This window comes from Micropterus salmoides, unplaced genomic scaffold, assembly GCF_014851395.1.
Source record: "Micropterus salmoides isolate LMB-PRFRI ecotype aquatic unplaced genomic scaffold, ASM1485139v1 Ms_hic_scaffold_18, whole genome shotgun sequence".
Taxonomy (NCBI): domain Eukaryota; kingdom Metazoa; phylum Chordata; class Actinopteri; order Centrarchiformes; family Centrarchidae; genus Micropterus; species Micropterus salmoides.
The window spans coordinates 21571582-21597695 of NW_024040928.1; the positions used below are offsets into that span (position 1 = coordinate 21571582).

The window sequence follows — 26114 nt, forward strand, 5'->3', positions numbered from 1 at the left end:
GTCCCTGCCTCCCACGGCTCCCTCACCTCTCCTCCTCCGCTTCGCCAGCCCCTTAGTCCCCTGTCCTCTTTCCCTGGTGTCCGCCTCACCTCCACCTCCATCTCCTCTTCCCAGCCCCTCTGTTTCCCCTAAATAAACTACCCTTCTACTGAGTGTTGCGTTTGGGTCTGTTCTGTCCTGTCATGTAACAGAGGTTGTACATTATGTTACATCTACGTCACATAATGTTAAAATTCACAGATCTTGTGAAGTATCGATCAGCCCAAATACTGTAATCTATTGCCGAGAAATATTCAAATATTATTCAGTGAGAGAGGGGAGGTTATAATTTAAGGGGGACACACAACTTCAAAACAAACAGGATACGGACAACCAGGAAAAGTTTTTGCAGTTCAAGCTCTGGAGTAAAGCTATGGAACAGTCTCAATGAGGAACTAAAGCTGGTATAAAGATATGGTTTTCAATGGTTACAGGGATGAAGAAGGGGGTGAATAATCACTGAGTGTTTTTGGGGCTAGTAATTATCTTCAGTTTCATTGTGTTGTGTTATTATTACTTCATTTTCTGCTGCAATTTATTCTTTCCGATAATTTTTTTCCTTGAATTGCTTTGGGGTATAACAAAGTAGATGTGTAAATATTTAGACCGCGGGTCGATTATTTGTAAGCTTTTGATTTGTGGATAGGGGGTGGGATTAAATAATATATATTTTGTTTTTCTTCTTCCCACTCCTTTTCGAATATGTAATGGACATTAATTAACAAAAGTTAAAAGTCTTTGGCTGCAACTATTGTTAATTTTTTTTTTTAATTGTTATTCTAATCACTTTGATTTGTCTACTTGGTTTAATTTTCTTGTCGGATGTTCTTTTTACAAAAATTCGAAATAAACATAATAATCTAAACAAAAAGGCGGTGAAAGCTGTCAACATATGGTCCTATTTTAATATCTTTATCTTATATAGAACCAGGCAAAGTTTTTATTATTTGTATCTTATATATTTTTGTACTGTTCTGTACACTGTTCCTCTTTTTGCAATGAAGATTTAAGGACGGCTAAAAAATTCCAATTATTCCGACACCACATGAGAAGCTATGGTGGCCGACATGTTCTGTCGGCTGTTGTGCTAAAAAAATGTGTGGTCCTCTATTTGTCTAAATTTAACTTCTCTTCTTACTTCTAATAAACCAGATGACTACTAATACTACTACTTCTGCTACTAGTACTTCTGCCTGTTTTTGGTATGTATTCAACATAGAGACGAAACGCGCTCTATAGAGTAGTTTGTCTATTTGAGCTACTGTTGAAATACGGCTTGTCCATGTAAGGGAACCTGTGGTGTATGTAGGTAAAAATGGCTCATTCTAAGGTTAAAAAACCCCATAAGGGTTCATTATGTAAGTTCTTTATACACCACTAAAAACATAGTTATTATATTATTTTGCATTTCTGTCAATAGATTCTCCTAAATCTCACACACTGATTTAATGATAATCAAAACTGATTTAGCGCTAGTCTCCTAAGCTTGTTTTCTTTCTATTTATACGTAATATAACGCACATTGAATGTTCCCTTGTGAATTAAAATGCAATATAAATATAGGTTTGCAATTGCATACTCTTGAACACAGATAACACCTTGTGAGACAAATAAGCAGTGAAATGTAAAGAGAGATGCTTTGCAAACTGATGAGGTATGAAAGAATCATGCTTTGAACTATCTCTTTTCACAAAATATTTGAAAAACAGGTATAGTTTAAGATGTTTTTTGAATCCTTGCATTTTGAGGTCAGGCTATGGATGAACTCAAAGTCGAGTTTATTGAGAGCTTTTACTTTGAAAGGTTCTGAAGGATATTCAAAAGAGTCTCTGGCTTGCTTGACACCTCTGAAAAAGTCAGTAAACGTGTGATTGGATTCCCCTGAATTTCCTCAGGGAAATGAAAATAAGCGTCCATAGGTTTACGAATGTGGATCAAACGCGGGGACGCGCATACACACTGCAGCACATTTTGACTATGTTCTGGCCCGCAATGTAACGGCTTAAAAAAATTTGCCGACCCCCTGGAGAGCCTAAGGCAACTTAGCTACTTGTTTTTACCAAGGATGCCAATGCATCTCACCTATGTGTGTGAAAAGCACATCTACAGCAAGTACGGTAAGTCAGACTTCAACCAAGAAGTTGTTCAGTAAATTGTAAATGGATGTTTACAACAGACAGTTGTCCTTCGCTTTGTTTACAACCTGTGTGATCATTTGAATGCTAATTTTAGCAATTTTTGCAAATCCAAAATTACTTTGGTGAGTACGGTGTTATTGTAGTCAATTGAACCAGTGACCAGTTATGAAAATAAATGCTAAGTTGTAATAAATTTGATGACTTCTTTATTCAAAGTCTACATATGTCCTACTAAACATGCCAGAGTCCCTCACCTAGCTCAATGGCACTGTTCAAAACAAGTGTCCAGGCTTGAGGGTCAACCTGCAATCCAAATAGACCTGCCCTTTCCAGACATTCCCCGCTGAGGGCTGCAGCACGTACATCTATTTCCTGTCAGTTCCAGGCTCTGTGCTATGAAAGACCAAAGTACAGACCATTTCCAAAGACTTCAAGCCAAGACATACATTCAACAAATTCAATCTATAAATCTCTGGCTGCATAAATATAAATATAAAGAGTAGCTCGGGGCAGCCATACAAGCTAAGAAATGTGGTTCACAGCCCACAATGTGAGAGCACTTTATCAATTTGGTCTGTGCACATGCCGTGAAGGTCCACAAGTGTATTTTTACTGACCAGGCCTGCAGTTCACATCTTGAATTCCAACAGTTATTGTGACTAATGTAGGCATTAGACTCCTCAGTAGAACTGCAAGTGACTAAAATGAGATGGATTATCAAAGAATAATAAGAAGATATAGTGCATAGGTAGAGGGGACTCCTAAAATATGGAACATGTGAAAGTAAAAGAGGCTTGAATGACAGCCCAGTGTCAAAGATCAAATGTTAAGGGAGCAGCTGAGATTCAGTTACTATGTGAGAGTCAGCATACCTGTGATGGTCTGGCCAAGGTTAGACTCTGAGTTATCAATTGTCTGGAGCTGTTCTGTGTCATGTTTTTATGTAATTTTTATTGTTCTGCTCTGGTATATTTGAATTACTGAAACCTTTGTCCTTTTCCCTGGTTGCAAATGATAATAGAAGGCAAATTTCACGCATGCCTGATTAATGACTCCAAATTCTGAGAAGAGCAAATATAGCCAACAGACAAATCACACCTTTTTTTATGCCTCTCATGAGGAAACTGTTATAAGAGTTCAACAGTGATGCTGCATTTGATTATGTGGGTGTTTCTAGTTAGGCACATTTTAAACCCCAGTTTAACATGGATTCCTACACAATCAACTGTAAACACCTAATATTTACACAATTGTACGCTTTTGAAGGCTGTAGACACCTATTTTCCAACCACACAGGTCTCAGGGTTATGCTAAAATAATAATGGTTCGTATGAAGTGTTATCCAGTCACGCATAATATCATTTAAATACAGGGATAACGTCTCTCCTGTAAGGCATCCATAGTGGGTGTGAAAATTGGATTGTTGGAAGCAACCCCAAAATTCAGGTGTGGAAGAAGGGGATTTCCCAAGCTAGAAGGGGGTTTCTGCTCTAAGGTCGGTTCAAAACAGGGGGTTTCTGAAGCTATTTGACAAGCTCTCCTGATGAAGCATATTTTCAGCTGTATTAGTTTTGTTGCAATTGCTAAGGCAGGACAACAGATGCCTTTATCACTGTGTGATAAATGATCATGGTTCCTCTGCATTTCAGGTTGGCACAAGAATGGCACATGCTGCTAGCGGCCCAAATCATCTATGTAAACAAAATATCATATGAAAGCCAACAGTTCGGCAAACAGCAAAGACTAGTACACCTATCTTTTATATGGTTGGGCGACACTTATTATAAATAGAAAATGTATTGCACTGTCTTTGGCAACACTTTGACCGTCTAATGTTTGGTGCAGCTGCCTACTGCTGCTGGAAAAAATGTTGATGAGAACATTGTTGGTGAGAGTGTACAAAACTGTAAATCTGCAGACCGTAAAACCAAAACAACTAGCTGAAATACACTAAAATGCTATAGTATAGCTGAGGCCTAATCACATGGACACTGGTATTTCTATAACTGGAGTTTTTCCTCCATTTAAATTTTTTTTCGGTCTATATGAAAACGCAAAAACACACCATCAAGCGCTGTCAAGAGCATGCCAAACCACCAGGAGGTAATATGACCCTAACCGTAAAACCATGTTGGCCAGCCGGAGCCTAATAAAATTATAAATGAAGTAGGCAGTGACGCACAATCTGACATCAAACACAGCAGATAACGGCGCGCACTCTGACGTCGGAAGGCAAAAACTCTGGTTTTACTGTCTATACGACAACAATGCAACCGGCGTTTCTAAAAATCCTCACCCTGGCAGGGGTTTACATTTACATTTATTAATTTAGCTGACTTTTATCCAAAGCGACTTACAATTGCTATACATGTCACCTCTGGAGCAACTAGGGGTTAAGTGTCTTGCTAAGGGACACATTGGTGGATAATCTTAAGGACCCATGAGAGAACAAACCGCCTTTTCCCTGCCATGTCTTGTGAAGCAGAATTGAGCTTCTTCTTTCACTCTGTACACTGTGTGACTTTATTTGCTTAAGCTTTATGGCTTCTTGAGGATAGAGATTTTTGCAGCCCTGCGACTGTATCAAAATCTCTGTGTGACCATCTGAGGTGGACTGAATGGCTGGATCCCACAGCTGCTGGCAGCAAACCCTTCTGTCTAGACACCCAGCCAGATGTCCAACAGCTGCAGACACACACCGCCATCTAGTGTTGGAATCAGCTATCAAAAGAAGCATACCTTCAGCATCTGTTTGTTGTAAAGGGCCACCTACATGAAGAGCTGTATGTCCTGACTCAGTACAACAAAAGGGATCTGCCACTCATTCGAATGTGCCTCCCTAGCAGACTAAAGGCTCAAATAAATCAGCACTTTGGCTTGAAATTGCTAACAAACTTGGCAGAAAACAGATCCTGACATGCTGGATGAAGAGTTAGGCTACTCTTACAGCATGAAAAAACATACAGTACGACCTGTTCTTTGTGGGTTTTATTACAGATGTTTTGAAGCTGAGACATTCAGTGTATGTATTTGGTTTCTGTATGAATAATTGTGGTTGGTAGAGTCCTTCAGTACACCAGTGACTGTGGTGGTGGAAAAAACATTTAAATTTCTGAGATGTTTTTTAACAAATAAAGGCAAATTTTATTTGTCCACAAATACATCAAAGGAAACCCCAGTTATGTGCAGATTTGAGATTTGAGATTGTGTCAACTTCTTCTTTTTCCTAAACAATATCTCTTCTATGCTGTGAGGAAACAAAGCTGTGCACAGATAATTGAGTAACACTTAAAAAGATTAAAAATTTTGACAAAATATGGGAACATTCCTCCAGTCAGCCATGCAGCTCATGCGTGTTATAGATCATTACTTCAGTAAAATTGCATCAGCATGTCTCCTGCTGGTCCTCTGTGGAAGGCCGTTGTGTTGCCCCATGAAGAGGTTCAACATAGATCAAAGGATCCATAGAGGATGATGTAGACCTCTACAGGGGCTCAACTGAAATGCAGTTTTACTGGTTGGAAGGGTTATTAGACGATTCTACTGGGAACTTCAACCCACTTGATTGGTTTGAGAAATCCTGGGCATCTGTCCCTGAATCATATGTCAGGAATGCATAAATTGGTACCACTCCCCTCTCTGAAATCTTTGCCATCCCTTTGATTTTATTGATTTGCGGTCTGTGGACAAGGACCCCGAATCATTCACTGTGGCAGAGAGCCTCTCTGAGAACAGAGGTGCTGTGTGTGAAGCACCTCTCAAAACAGTCTTACATAATGTCAACACAATTACCCACATTAAGCTCAAGAGGCTACAAGTAAATTTGAGGGCAACAGGCCAAAGCTTTTTCCCTCCCTGATCTGAGGGGTTTTATGAAAGGGTAGGGGCAAGGGGACAGGAAAAGACAGATTAGGAAGTGAAGTTGATTGGCTTTAGCAAGTTCAGTAGTGTGCCCTCTCTCTCTCCTGATAAAAGAAAGCAGCAGATTAGTTTGCTTGTTTGTTGTTGGCCCTAAGGGAAGTTAAAGTAAAGCACTTTATGTTGAGTTTAGATCATAGAGCTATCTAGGCAGGACTGTACTTATTAATAAATGAATTGCTTATTAAGAAATCATCAACAGCAGCATGAATTTGATGAATGCCATTTTGATAGGTTCCTTAAATAAATGACCAAGAGTCTACTGCACACCCTGCTAGCAGCTCTATGAGGTTTGACTTGATGTACAGTGGTGCTTTTAGCTAAATGCTAAAGTCAGCATGCTAACATGCACACAGTGGTATTGCTGATGCTTATCAGGTTTTGTTTACCATCATGTTTATGCAAGCATTTGGTAATACACCCAAACACAAGCTGAGACTGATGGGAGTGTTATTTGTTTGACAGATATTTATCAAACCAAATTAACTTTGGCATGCTGGTGGTGGTAGATGAAGCGTCAGGGAATTACCAAAGTCATTAGGATTCATCCTTTTGGGACCATAAAGGTTTATGGCAATCCTTCCAATACATGTTAAGATATTTCAGTCTCCGAAGTGGTCCAGACTGATGGACTGTGTCAAACTGACCAACAGTGCTATCCCTAGAGGCATGCCGTTAGAGTGGGCTAAAAACATGATTTTTGGAACTCTGCAACCTCAATAAAATTTTATGTCACAGCTTCACTCCACAAGCTAGTACATTTAAACTGTCCTTTTATTAAATTAATAATTAAAGCTAGCTAATAGCTATTTTAGCTAATCTTTTTAACTTTTAATTTCATGTTCAGGCTAAAAGTTTCCATTTTACACACCATGATAATTCTACATAATTATGTTGTATGCTACAAAGCTGGCAAGAGCTTTTTATTTTCATGTCAGACCCCCTGAAAGTTGGACTGCTTTATAGGCTGGATAGGTTTTATTTTGTCAATTAGCTTGTAAAAAAAAAAAAATTCCATTCATGTTTCACTGCAAACAAAAGTTTTCTGTCATTACAGGTCATGTTGCTTCTTAGCAATAAGAGGATCCTGCTAGAGATGTAGCCTTTCATGAATGTGAAGAGAATTTTTACCCACAGTAGCTTAAATTTTAACACCCACAGACTCTAAAGACCACTCTGTTTTTATCTGCAGGAAACCTTGTCATATTAATCCTTTTCGCTAATGTAAATCTCCTAATACTCTTACTGACTTTGTGGGTGGTTGCTTTTGTCTGAGAAAATCTGATTTAGCAGTCCATGTTTATCTCTTGACTCGTTTTCAGAAAAAAATATGTTTACAAAATGGCTCAGGGAACTGGAATGAACACAGACTGTGCCTTTTCAAATCCTCTTTGTGAGCTGATATATAAATTATCAGTTTCAACTCATCAAACACAAACTGCACAGTATAAAACTTGTTGTAAATTAACAGATTGTGTAGTTATCAGCAAGGAAATACATCACTGGCTATCTGTGTGAAGCTGTTCACTTCATATAAGCATTGCTCTTCTTACTGTACAGAGGGACTGGAGCTGCAGTAAATATTTTTAGTATTGTATAGTTTTTTACTTTATTATTTGGACAGATGCGTATAAATCAATTTCAAATGGACCATAAAGTATGACTAATGTTTTGACTGTGCACATTAGAATTTACCAGTGGTTAATGGATTTTAGAACCTGTTTTGTGTTGTGCTTGTAAATAATATTTGTATTCTCTCAGATACAGAAGGCATGACCTTCTAACTTGCTGAGGGTTAAAATTAAATTGTATTACTTAGTTACGATAATTAAATCTGCCTCAATTTTAAGATAAAACATATGTATGCTAATTTGTTTCAAAGCAAAATGGTGCACTCTGTAATGACAAACACGTGCTTAGGAGACTGCCCTGCTGCTGTATGTTATAGAACCACCACTGTGAAGTATACCAGGGGTGGACAATATGATGAACACCTGTACTAATCTGTATCTAATGCACTGGTGGAAAAAGAGTCCTATGTTTATGACTTGTGAGAGCTCACATCATTAGACAACAGAGGGTTGTATACTTGTAATGTTAGTGACACAGACAGACTTTGGCATGAGATGTGAGTACTCTTTCAGGCACCTATGTATTATGAAGTGCCAATTTGGATATGTAGTTATAGTAATGTTTAGAGATGTTTAACAGCAAGCCTGTGTTTCAGACAAGGGGTTTAAAAGCTGTATTTTGGGAACTCTGTAATCCTGGTGAGCCAGGTTCCCAAGTCTATTAAAAAGTTACTCTCACTCTTGCATGTCACTCATCCATTGTTTTTTTCTTGGCCAAACAGGCATACACAGATGATAGGCCATTTGGGTTAGTTAACAGAAATATATAATTGGGTGTCATCTGCGTAGCTATGGAACTTTTCATTGAACTTGTTGATGATGTAACCCAGTGATCATCCGGCCCGCCAAAGCTTCCCATCCGGCCGCAGATGAAAGTATTGCAATATTTATATATTTGTAGGATTATGAACTGTGTATCTGTGGCAAAACTCACCGATAAAATTCTGTAAGTTACAGCTAATGCAAAGCTTCACTATCTATAGTCAACCACTTATCATGCGTACATGGCTGGAGCCAATCCCAGCTTACATTGCAGGGCCACACACAGGACAAACAACCACTCACACCTAAGGACAATTTTTGAGACACCAATTAACCTAGCCTGTGTGTCTTTGGATGGTGGGAGGAAGCCCGGAGAGAACCGGGGCAACTGGGGTTTGAATTGATGACCATCTTGCTGTGAGGCAACAGTGCTAACCACTGCACCACCACACCACCCCTGCAGCTTCACATTAAAAGCAATTAACAGGTGAAACATGAGTTGACTTTTATTATGAAGGAGTCACAGGAAATGTAATGTGTTTGTTAGTGAGATTAGCACTGACCGCTCTCGGTCATCAAAATGCATCTACAAAACAAAACGTCGGTCTTTTTCAACATTGATAGTGGACAGGTTGGAAATACTGCAGCGAGTAATGCATGAATCATGAGCTGTTAGGTGAAGAGCTGTGAAGTGACAGTCTGCACACCTCCACCTTCTCCAACTCCTTTCACTTTCGCTGTTTGCAGACGTATGTCTTTCGCAGCATAAAGTCAAACCATGACTGCTCACATAATTATGGAAAAAGACCAATTACTGCCCGACAATAGTTTTTTTAGCTGCACCAGACTTCAGTGACCTGTATTGCTGTTACCACCTGTAACTACGGGTGTCACATGCACAATAACGTCTTAAATGCATAATTGCGTCAATACTACAGACTATAAAAAAGTGTTGATTAATGTTTCCTGCCAATCAGTCATTATGTATTTACCATATTTTTAGAAGTCTAAGAAGTATTATTTATTCACTAATATGCTAATTAAGCCTAAATAAAAAGTTCCATCGAAGTTCCATCCTCACACTGTCTACTTAGAGAAATTCTGGCCCTTGTTGAACAAAAGTAGTTGATGACCCCTGAATGGCTCTACTGCTATGCCTAAGTACAGCTTCACAGAGTTGCTGAGTCTTTTGCATTTGACCTCTATTGCTGCCCTGTAAACTCTCAGTACAACAATAATACCATTCAGAGTTTGAATGTACGTGTGACCACATCAGATGTTAACATCTCACTCCAGACTGATCATGATCTTGGAGTCTGAATATTTTGTAACATGCCTATAAACTCAATTTTGTTTCACATATCCACAGCAGTTGATGGTCGCTTAAATGTGATTTAAATTAGACTGCCACTGCACAACAATTAAAAAAAAAGATTTACCCATATTTAATTATGCTTCCATCAAACGACTGAACATTTTTTTTGGATGTCCTTCATATAAACTAACAACACAATGATTTTAATTTTTCTAGGTTAGGTTTATTAGGTTTATTTTCATTTGTATCACCAAGAATCGGTAAGTTTGAGTTGGTATGTGCAGCTGCGCTCTGATTCTTGGACATGATAAACAGAAACAGCCACCAGGCATTTTCATTTTTGTGGCTGTCTGAGAAAAGAGACAGCCATGATTTTGGACAAAGGTAATTGCCAAAATAAAGGAATATTAAGTCTTTTAATAGGGTGTTGGACCACTATGAGCTCCCAGTCTTTGCTTTGGCATAGATGCTTCAAGTTTCACAAATGCATTAACACTAATATACTTTTTAAGAAATCCTATTTTCCACTGTTTTGCTTGTAATTGTGGAGCATACTGTTCCCATCACCACAACAAGATGCTGAATTGAGTTGAGAGGTGATGACAGTGCCAGCCACAGTGAGTGATTCACAGTTTTTATTTTCATCCACCTTTTCAACAACACAACAAAGGAGAAGTGCTCACTAACACAGATTTTGAGAGATTTGTGAACAATGTTTGAGAGAAATAGACCTTTTGTGTACATAGAAAAAGTCTTGCAACAAAAGTGTCGCATTTATAATTTTGTTCAGTGTAATGAGCTTATATCCCAAAATGTCAACCTATTCCTTCAAGAAATATGTAACCTCTTGCTAGGTTCCTAAATAATACTGACAATACTTTATTCCACTTCATAAATGTGGCATTTCAACACCTTCATCTGGCCTTATTATCTTCTTTCCATTGATCATCTAACACAATGTGTTACTGAAAAGACTAGTTCCCAAGTCTTCATCATATTAATAAAAATCTTTTCTGTGCCGTGTGTGTTCATGCTTCACATACAACTTGCTGCAGATTTGCATAAATTAATGTCTTCTAGTTATCCATTTTGGGACAGTGTGTGGGCGAGCAGGTGTGTCTCGCCAGGAATCAGAAAGCTGCAAATAGACCTGACTAAATATTTCCAAAACAAAATGCAGCCTACAGCAGACAGAACTCAGAAGTATTCAGATCCTTCACTTAAGTAAAAGTAGCAGTACTGTACTGTGAAAATACCCCACTACAAGTACAAGTCCTGCATTCAAACTTTACTTAAGTAAAAGGATGTAAGTATTGTCAGCAAAAAGTAAAAGTACTCACGCCAAAAAATGGTTCCTGTGATGTGTTTTACTATTATATATGATGTTTTTGGATTACTGTCACTGCTGCATTAATGTTTTTGTTTTACTGCTGTAAATGTTTATGGTACTACAGAAGCACATGATATTTTTATCACATGATAAGATTATCATAAGTCACATGATTACATGATAAGATTATCATAAGTTTTGTAGCGAACCATGTACCTCTAAAATGTCAACTTTACATGAGAAAAACAGCTCTATTTTCAGCTTTGTGATGGTTAATTTTAAAACAAGGATGATCTCTCGCCTGTTGCAAGGAGAGCAAGAAAAGAGTTTGAAACTAGACATCAGAGATGAGAGGCTGAAACAGGACAACATTATGTTGTCTTGGCTCCTTATTTAATCTGTTGTGTAACTTGTTTTTGTTTACTTTTTTTAATGGAACAGTGCTTAGGGGGCTGTATCGTGACCAAATGAGATTCAGTTGTGAGACAAAAGTACATTACCGATCTGTATGGAAAAACTTTGTCAAGCCTGAAGGAGTTTTTCTTTTAGTTTTTTTTTTTTTTTTCAATTCAAATTTTTCAGTTTTTCAGTATTTTGTCTCCAAAGCATGAAAAAGAAAGCAAGATGATTTATTTAATGTACCTGAGATATATATATATATATCCCTGGGGGGAAAATTCAAAACCAACCCAGAAGTATAAAGCAATTAAAACTAACCCCACCTTTAGCAGCCTCAACAATGAAGTGATGTATGCTACACATGACTGCATTAATAAACTATTTTTTTTTTTAATCTGTAAAATTAGTATTTTAGTTCTTAGAAACATTTTAAATGCAAGACCTTTACTTAAAAAAGAGTATTACTACTTTTACTTGAGTAAAAGATACTGAAGATACTGAGTACTTCTTCCATCAATGGGCATGCTTTATTTTTGTTGTTGTTTTGCACATTTACATACTTTTTTTGTCAGAAATGTTAAATTGATGTTCAAAAACATAACAAAAAATAATTAAAAATGCATAAACCCCTAATTGGACACTGAGCGGTCACTTTCCTTTCTTGCTGAGCTCTATGAAAGACTTGTGATGGGTGAGGAAAGGGGGAAAGTAAGGCAAAATCCAGAATGTTTAGTAATTGTATGGTACATTGTACATTACAGCACCTCTTCCAGGGACAGAGTGGTTTTCAGTCGATCCCAGGAAGGTGTCACTTTTCCTTCCACCTTACTCTTATTATTTCCTCATGGGGGTAAAAAGATTATGACCACCACCCACATGATCAGATGTCTCTCTTGGTCAAAACAAATGCTGGATGTCTGGACATGTCTGTAGAAGATTTCCAGGGATGGATCAGGTATGTAAAAAGATCCTTTCCCAGGTGTATTACAAGAGTGGATGAGAGCTTGTGCCCAAATGTAGATGACAGGGCTGACTAGTGCTGTTAAATTTGCATTTCTGTTGCTATTCTATAGAAGTAGCCTATGTATAGTGATATTTTGATATTTTGTATTGAGTTTGTGATATCACTTTTGTTTCATTTTGTGCTCTTGGAATAAGTCTATTACAGTTTTTTTTTCAATTGCTAACAGGCATTGGTCAAAACTGAAGTCACATTGTCAAAACTCTTCACCCAGTCAGTGTAACAGAAGTGTATGTGGACCAAACTGAATGAGATCGTTTTTCATTCAAACTCCACCATCTGTGAAACCCTATAGCGATATTTGCAACACACTTTTCTAATGCTTACAACCTGTGTCCAAAACTGTTAAAAACACATTCAAAATTCACACATTTGGTGAAGGGCTCTCTCGCTGTAGTTCGCGCTGTGAGGCTCCGCAGGAGAGGAAAAAGAGCTGGACTCCGCACACCGCAACCGGCAATATTTCTCTCCAAAGTGCGCTCACTGTGCAACAAACTGGACGAACTTCAGCTTCTGGTGGGGAAAAACAGAGACTTTTATACATCTTCTGTTCTGTGCTTCACGGAGACGTGGCTGTGTGAGCTGATACGGACTCCGCGCTGCAGCTGGCAGGCTTCCAACTGTACAGAGCGAACCGCGACACAGAACTCAGAACTCACAGAAAGGGAAGTCAACCTCTTTTCAGGAGGCAGAAACCCCCCAAAGCAGCTGGGCCGGACTCTGTCTCCCCATCCACCCTGAAGCACTGTGCTGATCAGCTGTCTCCGGTGTTCACAGACATTTTTAACACCTCACTGGAGACATGCCATGTGCCAGCCTGCTTCAAAGCCTCCACCATCATCCCTGTCCCAAAGAAACCAAGGACCACAGGACTAAACGACTACAGACCCGTCACCCTGACCTCTGTGGTTATGAAGTCCTTTGAACACCTTGTGTTGTTCCACCTAAAATCCTTTACAGACCAACTCCTGGATCCCCTGCAGTTCGCCTACAGAGCCAACAGGTCTGTAGATGATGCAGTAAACATGGCCCTTCACTACATCCTCCAGCACCTGGACTCCCCAGGAACCTACACCAGGATCCTGTTTGTGGATTTCAGCTCTGCTTTTAACACCATGATCATGGCCCTGCTGCAGGACAAGCTCTCCCAGCTGAGCGTGCCTGACTCCACCTGCAGGCGGATCACAGACTTCCTGATGGACAGGAAGCAGCACGTGAAGCTGGGAAAACAGGACCATCAACACCGGTTCCCCTCAAGGCTGCATTCTTTCCCCCCTTCTCTTCTCCCTGTACACCAACAGCTGCTCCTCCAGTCACCAGTCTGTCAAGCCGTTTGCAGACGACAACACCCTCATCGGGCCCATCTCAGGTGGGGATGAGTCCGCCTACAGGTGGGAGATCGACCATCTGGTGACCTGGTGCAGCCAGAACAGTCTGGAGCTCAACGCTCTGAAGACAGTGGAGATGGTCGTGGATTTTAGAAAGAGCACAGCCCCACCCTGCCCCATCATCCTGTGTGACTCCCCAGTCACCACTGTGGACTCCTTCCGCTTCCTGGGCACCATCATCTCCCAGGACCTCAAGTGGGAGCTGAACATCACCTCCATCACCAAGAAGGCCCAGCAGAGGATGCACTTCCTGCGGCAGCTGAAGAAGTTCAGCCTGCCAGAGACAATGATGGTGCAATTCTACACCGCCATCATTGAGTCCATCCTCACCTCCTCCATCACCATCTGGTACGCTGCTGCCACTGCCACAATGTCCACAATGTCGACTGTATGTTTGTCTACGTGTAGCACCTTATCACCACAGCTAATTCCTCGTATGTGTAAAACACTGCTTGGCAATAAAGCTCCTTCTGCTTCTGCTGCTTCTTCAAAACAGAATAATAGCAAATGTCTTCAGCCACCAGACTGAAATATATAGAAAATCTTTACGTAAATTTTGAGGGTTGGCACATGAATTATAGGTTGTTGTCATTGTGGCTCAAGTTTCAATGTTACTGTGTAAACAACTGAGAAAAACTGTATTGCAGCACTTAAATTTTAGTTTTTAGTTAATTTCAACTTTTTATTTTTCACAAGTAAATTACTATAGGAAATGATAGAGAAAAGGATATTGCATCAAATCTCTGCATTTGTGATTTATTCTTGTTACATATATTTTAGTGCAGTCAATAAAGTAAAAAGTAGTTATTCTTATTCTAGAAATACAAATTTATGTGAAAAATCATCTTCAAAGATAAAAGTTCATCATTTATTAAATGCTCCCTGTTGTTAGTTTGTTTAGTCAAATGAGTTTATTTTGAGACATGTATGAAGTGTTTTTGGTGGTTTGAGTAAGTTTTGAAGGTGCCATTAACTGTTTGGTCAAGATGCATGTTGGTAATGCAGACTGTATGAAGAGTTTTGAAAAAGTAGCTGACCAGAAAAAAAACTAACCCGTTGCATTTCTGCATTACAGACTACATGTCACTGGATGGCGCAATGACACACCAGGATTTAAATTTGTTTCGTCCAGCAGTCGTCGCTAAAACTCCAGGTTTTCTTTGCCAAATCCATCCCACAATCCCCGCACACCGGCGGTGTATTCATTTGAATGGAACAACTGTGAAACGCTAGCTAACCTGCAGGAGTAGCTCTTCTTGAGTTTAACCAGTTTTTCACGTTTGGGATTTACACAACTGTGGAGACCTGATGACACTTCACAAAATGAATCGGTTGGTATTTTACTGTACTGTTCAAATGGTGAAAGTAATCTGTGAGCTACCGTTGATGAAGGCATATGTTCCCTGAGTTATGGGGCTAACTAGCTAGCTAGCTAGCTAGCTAGCTCGCACTAGCGGCCCAGATAGTTACTTTCTACGTGCATCCTTGACAGTTGAGCTACAAGCTAACAGTTAAAGCTAACGGTAGATCTGCGCTAGTTAGCCAGGAACGGGACTTTTAGCTGAGAGACGTAACGAAATGCACTAACGTTATTGCTCCGTGTCCCATTTCTAGCAAGACAGAAAACATACAAAGTTAACGTAACTATAACCAACATTTAACGTTAGTGCAATTTGTGACTGACCGTTGCAGCTCACCAAGCTAACGTTAGGCAGTAGCCAACGCCTTTTGTATCTCAAATTCAGCGTTTTTGTTTTGTTTATCTCATTTCAATGTTTGCATCTAAGTTAGTCTTTCTGAAATTACGCTGCTGCATCGTAGTCCACATGCCGCATGTCGCAAGCCAACCTGTTTTTAGGCCACGAAAAGTGACTGTGTGACTGTTGCAGCTCCTGAAACTGAGATAGATTTACCAACGATGGTTCCACAATTGTTTGTCTAACAGTGTTCCTTATTGTGGCAGCTGGTAAGCATGTCCGGCAACGGGAAGTCTTTAACGTCAACCAGAATAAATCCAATGGCTTTCTGCGTTCCTGCCTGCATCTTTCTGTTGAAAAGAACATGAAGCAGGTATGAAACTATGAAAGCAAATACATGACTTTTTGTGTAAATAAGTGTCCTGTTGTCTCTTAAATCCTGGTGACTGTGAAGTACAGTTCAGTGGTATTGTAGTAGTAGTAGAGATTGTAGTAGTGGCCTCATCCCTTATCCTTTTGTTTTAGGTGGATATTATAAATAAGGAAGAATTAGATAAAGAAAGGTGAGTCTCCGATCCACATCTGTGGGATTCATCTAATTATGATCACTCACTCACTATCTGTGTCCCACAGATCATCCCTCTCAGTCACTGGACCATTAAGGCACCTTTCCATAACCATTATCACCATGTCTGTGGCTTTGAATTGTATGCTTTTACAGACTAAGACAGTTTTGAATTTGGTCCATGTCGACTTTCCTCTCGGCAGATTTCAAGTCCATTACGGAGTACACAGCCCAGGCAAAGGGAAGCGATTGTCATCTGTCAAGAGGAAGGGTTATCCAGCGGTGGAGGTGGGCTTAAAGCTGCACCGCAAAACATCAGATGTAGACCGTGACCGTGTCCGCGGCATGGCCAACAAAGAAAATGAGCTGACGTGCTCCGATGATGTGCGGGGCATGCACTACAATGACAACTGCGGGCTCCCTGTGAACTCTGCAGAGGCCTCCAAGATGGCAGGGGCCAGCTCCAAGTACGGTGATTTTACTGAGGTGAGATTCAATTAAAACTCTTGCTCTGGGATTGATAACATCTGCAACGCTGTGGGAGACTGAATTCCCTTTGTGTAATGTTTGTCTTTATGTACAGCTGTCAAAGGACCATGAAGCTATGACTCGCGTACTCTTTGGAAGGAATCTGCGACTAAAAGTAGCCCAAACACTATGGCGAAGAAACGCCAGTGAATTAGTGGCCTACCTAATAAGGTAAAACTGTAACCGCTAATACCGCATTTTGGTTGTTTGTGGTCATTCCTCAATTACACAACAGGTTTCATTTTTAATCATCTTTTCCCAGAATTCAAGACACAGGGGTGCTGCTTGACTGCTTACCTGTCTTAACAAACAAGTGAGTTCGATCTGGGTGTTTTTGCATTTTCACTATTTAATGGTCCAGCTTCACCTGTAATGATATGAAAGATTGTAAAATCTCAGAAAGTAGTGAACAACTTTTTTTGTTGATCAATTATTTTAGCTCTAAGTATCATAATCTAAATTATCTTTTGCGGTATTCTTACATTTCACAGTGAGGAAAATCCCAAAGTCCTGAATAGCCCCTTTTTTGTGTCTGCATTGCTAAATACGTTATTATACCTGGGAACTGCTAAAACCAATTGCCCAGTAAGGCAAACAAACTAAAAGTAAAGTAAAAATAAACTGACTGAACCAGGGGGAAATAAGAGAATTATAATCCATGCACATTTATTTGTTAGGTTATAATCCTTGTTTCCCAGACTTAAGGTTGAAACCCAAAATGGATCGCAAGCCCATTTTTATTGGGTCGCCAATTGGAGTAAAATTCTTTACAATGTCAATTGGTGATGATGGGAGGGGATGAGAAAAAGAGAGTAGAGAAAGGAGTGAGACACAGAAAGAATAGACCACCGTGTTTTTCTGTACTTTAGTAAGAAAAGTAATACATTTTATATACATGGTTTGTTTATTTTTGTAAATTTGGGTCACAGGGTGACACCAGATTTCTCTTTTGGGTCTTGAGCTGAAAAGGATTGGGAACCAGTGATCTACAAGATCCATCCCTGATCTCTAACTCTGGCAGCTCATGTTGATGTTTAATATTGGTGCGATTTAAAAAAACAAAAAAAACAACTCTTGATTGTCATCCAGTGACCATCATTACGCCCATGTTAGTGATTATCGGCTCACTTTTGTTCTTTCATCTTATGGTTTTCTTTGTTTCTTGTCAGCCTTCAAACTGAAGCACCATGTTTGTCACTTGGCTGCTGTGTTGACCTCATGCCCCAAGTGAGAGTGATTCTTGCCAGTAAATATGAAGAGTAAGTGTCACTGATGTTTAATCATCTCAGTACTTTCAAATATAATGTCAAAGAGAGACAGAGATAAAGTATATTGACCCAGATGACGGAGAGAGTTTTTATAGAATTCTTTGACATTATGATTTGACCAACTCATCTGTTTTGTTTTGTTTTTGTACAGACACATAACGGTGGGTTTACACTGGGTTCAATCCGTCATCAGGAAGTGGTGGCCAGAACTTTCTAAGAATGAGAAAAGACTGCGGGACAGTCATTCAGAAGACAGGTGGGTAGTGCATGCTTAAATGCAACCTAATAGTCCCCCTATGACATAACCAAGACTTTAAAGGGTAGTTACAGCCATTTCCACACTAATCTAATACAAATCTTAACCATACAACCAATGTATAATATCTCACTGGAGATGCTGCTAATCAGAACAAAATAAAACTGAACAGTTGCCACCAAAATGTAACTCATAAAGATCGAAGTCAGTTGGCTTACTGTTGCACTAAGCAAAGTGTACTTGACAGGCATTTTAATTGAGTCTGTTGGGAGGTAAAACAACCTGTTGTCTCCCTTCATTTTCCCAGACATTTACCTCTGGATGGAGTCAAGCTGGATATGCTTGCATGTTGGTTGTGTTACTGCAATACATGACTTTGTCACAGTAGATTTAATGTAATTTCATTTAAATATACAATCTGCTCTGGTCACACTGCTGTTTCCTGTTACTTTTTTCAAATAAGGAAATGATCCTCCACAATTTGTTTTTGCTTTTCTCACTAGTAACTTGACCCATATATACACTGAAAACTGAAAATGTTGTTAATTTCCCTTCTTATCAGAATAAGAAGGAGCTTTATTGCCAAGTAGTGTTTTACACACACGAGGAATTTGCTGTGGTGATAAGGTGCTACATGTAGACATAAATAAATATAGAAATATAGAAATATGGAATATGTGGACTAAAGTATTGCTTCTGGGATCATAGTGGGTAAAAAAAAAGTCACAATCACTGCCTCAGATAGTAGAAGAAATTCAGTTTCTAAAGTAAAGTTTTCAAGAAGTCATTTGAAAAGATAGTCATACACATTTCTGACTGCACTTGTGAACTTGTAGAGTGAGGGGGACTCTTAGCAGGAGCAGGAGAGAAGGTGTGTTTGGTTTTCTATCTACAGTAACTGACTCTGGAGTCTTGTGTGCATTCAACATACATTAAAATGGTAATGTTTTATTGCAGGAATATTGAAGTCATGAAGCAGCGGCTGAAGGACTTGTGGAAGGAAGGAGCACAGTTGTGTTTGGTTCCAGGATCTACGGGAGAAGTGGCAAAGGTGAGAAGGATGCCATGATTGTAGGGATCAGGGATTCATGAGGCAGATGCTTTAAAACATTTGTCAGAACTAGGACCTTTACAGAAAATCGCATTTGCAAAGCTTTGTCTGGGTTACTTGTTTGAAGGTTTCATAAAATGAAACTTGTTCTGTTTTTTGAATTTTTGTTCCTTTTTAATTAAAGCTAACAGTTTTTCATCCTGTTATGGAGACAGCTAAATGAAAACCGTTGTAATGGTGTTAAACACCTCCCTGTAAATGTTTGCAAATGATCAGTGTCACAAAGATATTTGTCATACAACTGTTTTACCAGATCGTGCAGGTGCTCCTTGTGTTTTTTTTTTGTTTTTTTTTTTCAATCCTCTGTTGCTTTTGGGTGGACATAGCCGACCGCTCCCATCCTAAAAAAACAAAAAAACTCTACAAGGGTTTGTAACATGAGTTAAGTCTCTCATGGTGTTGTTTCATTTGTTTCCATCTTTACATTCTGTTTCATGGTGAAAAAGAATCCAACCACGAAAGAGCCAATGTACTGTATTAGTTGTAAGTATCAGTTGCAGAAAGCCAAATCAACGCCCTTTTTATAATCTGTATTTTCCAAAGTAACCCACAATGTTTAATTTTATAGCCGAAATGTATGGTTTTTTTGAACTGTGGTTTATTTATTGTGTTGATAATATATGTAAAAAAGATTATTGTATGCAGACTGTTACCACTGGCTGGGACAAGAACTAACGCGTTATCTTCACTTCATGTTGCAGGCCATCGAGGCTTATCTATCACAGCTGCCCTGACAGTTGTCAATGTAGCACTCTGAGGATGTGACCACTACTGCCGGATCACGGCTATGTGATAATTATGCCAGAGGAATGGACTGGTTCATTCTGCCACTTAAACTCAAACCTCTTACTGGGACTGAACTTGACAATTCAGACAACTCCCTCAGTTAGAGCTGGAGACTCTTTAAGGAGGGCTGAGAGAGCCTTTCTGCAAAAAAAACAAAAAAAAAACAAACATCAAATGACTGCTTCACATTGAAGTGGACTGTCTTGTGAAGGGGCATGTTTAGTGGACCTCCATGAGACTGGGTGTACTGTCGCTCTATGAAGTGCCAAGCTCTTTGTCTCTTACTACACCATTCTTTGCCATTGAATGCAAATGCACTTGTGGATGTAATGAATGCTCCGCTGTTTTGATGTTTTGCGTCTGGGTTCTCCGGAATCAGGAACTTGAATCTGCAACAGTCTTAAGTTATTAGAGCTTTTCTTGTTTTCATTTTGCCTCTTCATATGACATTTGACTGTGTAATGTAATATGTAAAAACAAGTGATTCTTTTAATCTTTTAAATAAATTTGAAGAAAATCAAATATTTTTATTCTGAAATATAAAGGTACAATAACAGACATGTTGCAGGAGAAAGTTTGTCTCAAACAGAAATCTTTAGACAGGACAAATGTGGGTAAATAAAACATTTGACATAACACATGCATTTAAGTAAACACACATGGTTGTTATTCACTATTGATTTACAAAGTGGCCAAACAAGTTTTTCAACCTTTGTTTGAGGTTGGTGTATTTTTTTGTTCAAACTTTATTAGTCAAACTATTTTTCCCTTTATCATAAAAGTGTTAAACTGTAAATGGTGGCAGAATCATTAAAGAAAATGGGACAAAATACAATAGAACAAAGGTAGATACGATTATAAGAGGGTTTTTTTTTTTTTTTGCTTTTATAGCGATTTAATTATAGATATGCTCTTTCTTTAAGATGTTAAAGAGTTAATCAAATACATGAATGAAAAGCAGTTTCTGAAATAACTATTTTTAAAGTAAGTCTCAGAATCAGAAATATTTTATTGAACCCCGAATGGAAATTCTGTAGGTTTCAAAATACGTTTGGGGATTTTACATTCAAAATAGTATGATATCGTTTAACTGGAAGCTTTGAATAGTGTTTATAATGTTGATTTCTACAAAAACATACTGTACGTAGTCCTGAACGAAGTGTGAATCTCGGTTTGTACAATAAAGGTTTTTGTTTTAAAGTGACGTCATTTTCCGCAGAGACAGCTGACGCTCATAGTCTTCCGCTTCGTCTCGGCTCTTGAATACATGTTGACAGTTCACAGTTAGACCTTATTTTAATTTGATAAAGATAGACAATATGTTGCGCATCGAGAGAATACAGCTGCTATGGGTTTTTATACAGGCTGCGCTCGTCGCGGCGTGGTGTTTCACTGACATGGAAACAGGGCCTGGCGCAGGTGTGTCGACACAGTCGAACGGAGATCGGTTCAAAATCGAGGGAAGAGCGATAGTTCCGGGGATAAAAACACAAGACTGGGTCTCCACGGCCAGAATCCTAGTAGAAGGTGAAGAATACGTTGGTTTTGTGAGGTAAGAAACGGTCACAGTTATACCCGCTAGCCAGCTAACCTGTTAGCGATTCTCGGTAGCATTAGCATAGCCAGCTAGCTTAAACGGCTACGGCTGCTAACCGCACGGCAGATGCTGTTGGCAGATGGTAGGTCATAGCTTTCCTAGCCAATTTACAGCTTAATAATTGTGTATGTAACTCGTGCCAACTGGGACAACAACATGGCAATTTTATTAATACCCGTCACTGAAGTTAATTTCATTATGAACTCAGCCAGGCCTTTCAGTCTAGCAGAAGCTGCAACCAAAACAAACCTTTGGCCACATGAGACGTGTCTGTTGTTGCAGTCTTACACCCACTGATGTATAGCTAGCTTAGTAGTATATTTAATTCAGATGCTTCCCACACAACAACATAAGTATTCAGTTAGTCAGTTGTAGTTGTTGTTTATTCAGTCAGCATGAAAACAATAATTGTACACAGATCAGTGTAAACTCAAACAGTAAATAGTGACTGAAAAGGGTTATGCTGAAGCAAAAGCTTATATATACCTATCCTATCTTTATATAAATTAAATCCACCCACCTCAAAGGAAAAGGTGTATAACGTTATTAGTTTTATACAAGTCCGGTTTTAAGGCATATTGTAAATTTTTTAACAGCATTATAGCATTTTTATGTAATGGGCGTATTGACATTGATTTTTAGGATATGGCTGAGCCCTAACAGTCAACCTAGATAAGATGCATTCAGTTGCTAGTTTATAATTTACACCTATCGTAATGCAATTACATTTCATTTTACAAAGAGGTGTTTATAATATTTAGTCTGCACTCTAATAAAATAATAATAATACATGGGGTGAACAGAATTTGATTTACATAGCCCAATATTACAAACTACAAATTTGCCTCAAGGGGCTTTATAATCTGTACAGCATACAACAACCTCCAAATTAGGACTCTCCATTTGGATAAGAAAAAAATTCCTTGAACGGGGGAAACTGGAATAAACTTAAAAGCAACAGAGGAGGGTACCCTCTTCCAGAACGCACATGCAATAGATTTTGTGTGTATGAATAGTCCAACATATTAAAGCATAATAAAAATACAGTATGGATCATCAGGATGACAATATTATAGATGGATTCATTTTGCTGTTTAACAACTCCACAGACTACAGCCTCCAAAATGTACATGGAGTTTAATCAACACTTCTCCCTCCCAAACCCTAACAAACTGTGTATATGTGCAGTCTTGATAAAATCCAATTCTTGTTACAGAACTGATGGAAGTTTTGCTGTGAATGACGTCCCCTCAGGATCCTACGTTGTGGAAGTTGTCACCCCTAACTATCGATTTGAACCAGTACGTGTTGATATCACATCCAAGGGCAAAATGAGGTAAGTTTTTACTATAGCGATGTGACAAAAGGTGACTTGTATATATTTTTTTTTAGAGGAATGTCTAACCAACTAAAGTAACCATGTGTCATTTCACAGGGCGCGTCTTGTGAACTATATCAAGACTTCAGAAGTAATTCGCCAGCCATATCCTCTTCAAATCCGGGCTAATGGTCCTCACAGCTACTTCATGAAGAGAGAAACCTGGGGCTGGACAGACTTCCTCATGAACCCAATGGTATAAAAACCTGAGCTTGCTGAATATGTATGATGTGTACCCTCAGGCAGGTACAGAGAAGTCCAGCAGGTCAAATAAGTTTAGATTGAGGTTAGTGAAGCTTTTCGGTCATATGGCCAGGAAATGCAAGGAGAAAATACTTAGTTTTCCGTTCTGCCTTACCTTTTAATAGAAACCACCCTCACCTTGAGGAGATTTTTTTGCACGACTTTCCCTTTGCCTGTTGACCAAACAGATCTAAAGTTATTCAGTAGTCAAACCAAACTGTGCCTGTGCAAAACAACCTGTCCTGTGCAGTTGCTTGTTACACACTGGTAAAGAAAAGGTGGTCGAATGTATTTATATTTAAAGTAAGTCATTGAGTGTAGTTTGCCAGTATACATTTTCAGCATATATTCCATACATACTGTATGCAGGTATAAAAGAAAGATCTTGTGTTTCTGGCTCTCTTGTTTAAATGTATTGTCTTTGTTGCTCCTGCAGGTTATGATGATGGTTTTGCCCCTTTTGATCATTGTTCTGCTGCCTAAGGTGGTCAACACCAATGACCCAGAGATGAGAAAGGTAATGAATCAATAGTAGCCTAAAGTGTTATTTCAAAAATATTGTACATATATTGAGTTCATCATGCAGTGTCTCTGAATTGTATTTACTTTCTGATCAGTTTAACACAGATTTATTAAATGGAACTAGACCGCGCAAGTTCCTGTAAGAATAGAGTTAGTAATGTCAGTAGTCAAAGAAATATTTGTATTAAATTCATGATACCCAGTTGTTGCCTCATCTCGAAGTGTGAGCGTATCATAACTGTGAGAAATGTCAGTGAAATTGTTTTTGTGATGATTTTCTTTTTGTGAGAGTGAGTCTGTCCCCAGCCTTTCGTGTCTCCATCTACAGCTGTTTTCATTAAATTTTGCAGGAAATGGAGCAGTCCATGAACATGCTAAACCCCAACCCTGAGCTTCCAGATGTCTCTGAACTCATGACCAAGCTCTTCTCGGGCTCCAAGGGCTCCAGCAAGGCAGGTGGCAGCAGCAAGGGCACCAGGCCAGCTGCCAAAAGGAGGTAGTACTACACGTGTCCCCTCAATCTGCCTAAAGAAGCTCGAGTTATGCCATGGAAGCAAGGTTTTTAAGTGTCATTCCCCCCCCCCCCCCCCCCCCCCCCCCGGGTCTATTGTACAGTTTTCTTTATTAATAGATGTTTTGAGCACATCTTGATTTCTAATATGCTGTTGGAAACAGAAAAAAAAAGTTTTTTTTTTTTTTCATACTGCACTGATAGAAATGTCTTAAAAGCTGTTATCCTTCATTTGCTCTATACTTTCTACATGTGGCTCTACTCTACTCATCAGTCTTTTCTTTGCTAACCCTCCGGTGTGCATTTTTCCACTGCTGCTAATTCCACTACCTGAAAGAGAACATATATACAGAGACTTTTTTTTTTTTTCCCGATTTCAATAATATGACTGTGAATGAAGATTGATTAAATTTTAAGACTGATAAATTCTTATTTAAAAGCCTAGATAAATAAATCGCAATGGTATATAACAACTGTGTTTTTATTTCAGACCATCTTATTTGTTTTGAGAGTGAACACACATGGCCATTTAGAATTACTGTGTGACAGAATGTATGGCCAGATTTCACATACTGTACATTACATGCCTAAGGTGTATAAATTAAAAATGGTAATCATTGGCTGTTCAAAGGATGAAAAGAGCTATGTGGTTGCTTTCAAGATCTTTAGAGTGTAATTGGCTTTACTTTTAATAAAGTGGACAGTAACGTCCATATAAAAGTAAAGATTTTTGTGTTGAATGTCTTCAGTTCATGATAAGCCACTCAGTTGCTGATACAACGGATATAATGAATGTTATATTCAACTATTTATATATAACACTTCCATTAACTATTCAATAATAACACTTGAACAATCCCAACTCAAGGTCCAGTGCTACTGAGCTCACGTCAACAGATTCATCACCATGACACCTGAGCAAACTCCATCCGCTGTTGAAGATGTGTAGTATGGTTGAAATCTCAGGAAAGAGCTAGTAAGGTTTTTGTTGTTGTTAAATTACAATTTTAAATGTTAATGAACTTTGATGCTTTAAGACAACTGTTTCCAGCGTTTGGGTAAATGTGGGTGGTGACACGAATGAGAAAGACAAATGTTTCATGTCTTTAGGCCACTAAAAATCCTTTCAATCAAAAACTCTTTAAGAAATCCCTCTAGGGTTGTACTGCTCACAGCAGATGTTCTCTAGTAATTCGCATTCGAGACCGATCGGAACTGAGATATTTCCCAGTTGAAACTTCTGACTTCCGACCTCAAAGCGTTCCAGGTGTATGGTGGTGCATGACGCCGAAAGTAAACAAAAACCATGGCTGACCGTGACAAAGTGTACACACAGTTGCACCCTCAGCAGTGTTTTAGGTGTTAATTAAAAGGATGGCAGTTTAACTGCAACAACTGACGTAAATAGCCTATACGTTACTAGTTAACTGTGTACCCCTCTAGCTACATCAGTTGGTGATCCTCAAGTCAGTCAATGTTGTAGGTTACACTTCCTAATGTTTTGGCATTTTTAACAATAACTTTTAGGCAGAGAAGATGACTTTATGAGAGTCTTTACTGTAGCCAGCAACCTAATAGGCCCAACATATTTCTACATCAATGTACATGCAGCACAGGTTTTACTATATGACTGTATGTAATATTTTAATTTAAATACATGCAAATATACTTTTTGTTGCTTTTTAGTTGGTAGTTGGTGATGGTTTACCAT

The 26114-nt window shown here is 38.9% G+C and overlaps 2 protein-coding genes across 6 annotated transcripts; both read left to right on the forward strand.

The window, feature by feature from the left end:
• The first annotated feature begins 15119 nt into the window (after positions 1-15119).
• Positions 15120-20816, forward strand: katnbl1 (katanin p80 subunit B-like 1). Of its 5 annotated transcripts, none has more exons than XM_038726786.1 (11): positions 15120-15272; positions 15887-16011; positions 16164-16201; positions 16407-16689; positions 16787-16902; positions 16994-17044; positions 17901-17990; positions 18151-18255; positions 19213-19306; positions 19813-19849; positions 20068-20816. In XM_038726786.1, the coding sequence occupies exons 2-11, from the start codon at positions 16003-16005 to the stop codon at positions 20121-20123; spliced, it is 879 nt and encodes a 292-aa protein (XP_038582714.1). In that variant the 5' UTR covers positions 15120-15272; positions 15887-16002; the 3' UTR covers positions 20124-20816. The 5 variants fall into 5 exon arrangements, with proteins under 5 accessions (XP_038582714.1, XP_038582717.1, XP_038582713.1 ...); XM_038726785.1 differs by having other exon boundaries at positions 15122-15272; positions 15905-16011; XM_038726789.1 differs by lacking the exon at positions 16164-16201 and having other exon boundaries at positions 15121-15272.
• Positions 20817-21347: 531 nt separating this feature from the next.
• Positions 21348-25128, forward strand: emc7 (ER membrane protein complex subunit 7). Its single transcript, XM_038726790.1, has 5 exons — positions 21348-21704; positions 22966-23085; positions 23185-23323; positions 23807-23887; positions 24243-25128. The coding sequence occupies exons 1-5, from the start codon at positions 21472-21474 to the stop codon at positions 24390-24392; spliced, it is 723 nt and encodes a 240-aa protein (XP_038582718.1). The 5' UTR covers positions 21348-21471; the 3' UTR covers positions 24393-25128.
• The last annotated feature ends 986 nt before the right edge of the window (positions 25129-26114 follow it).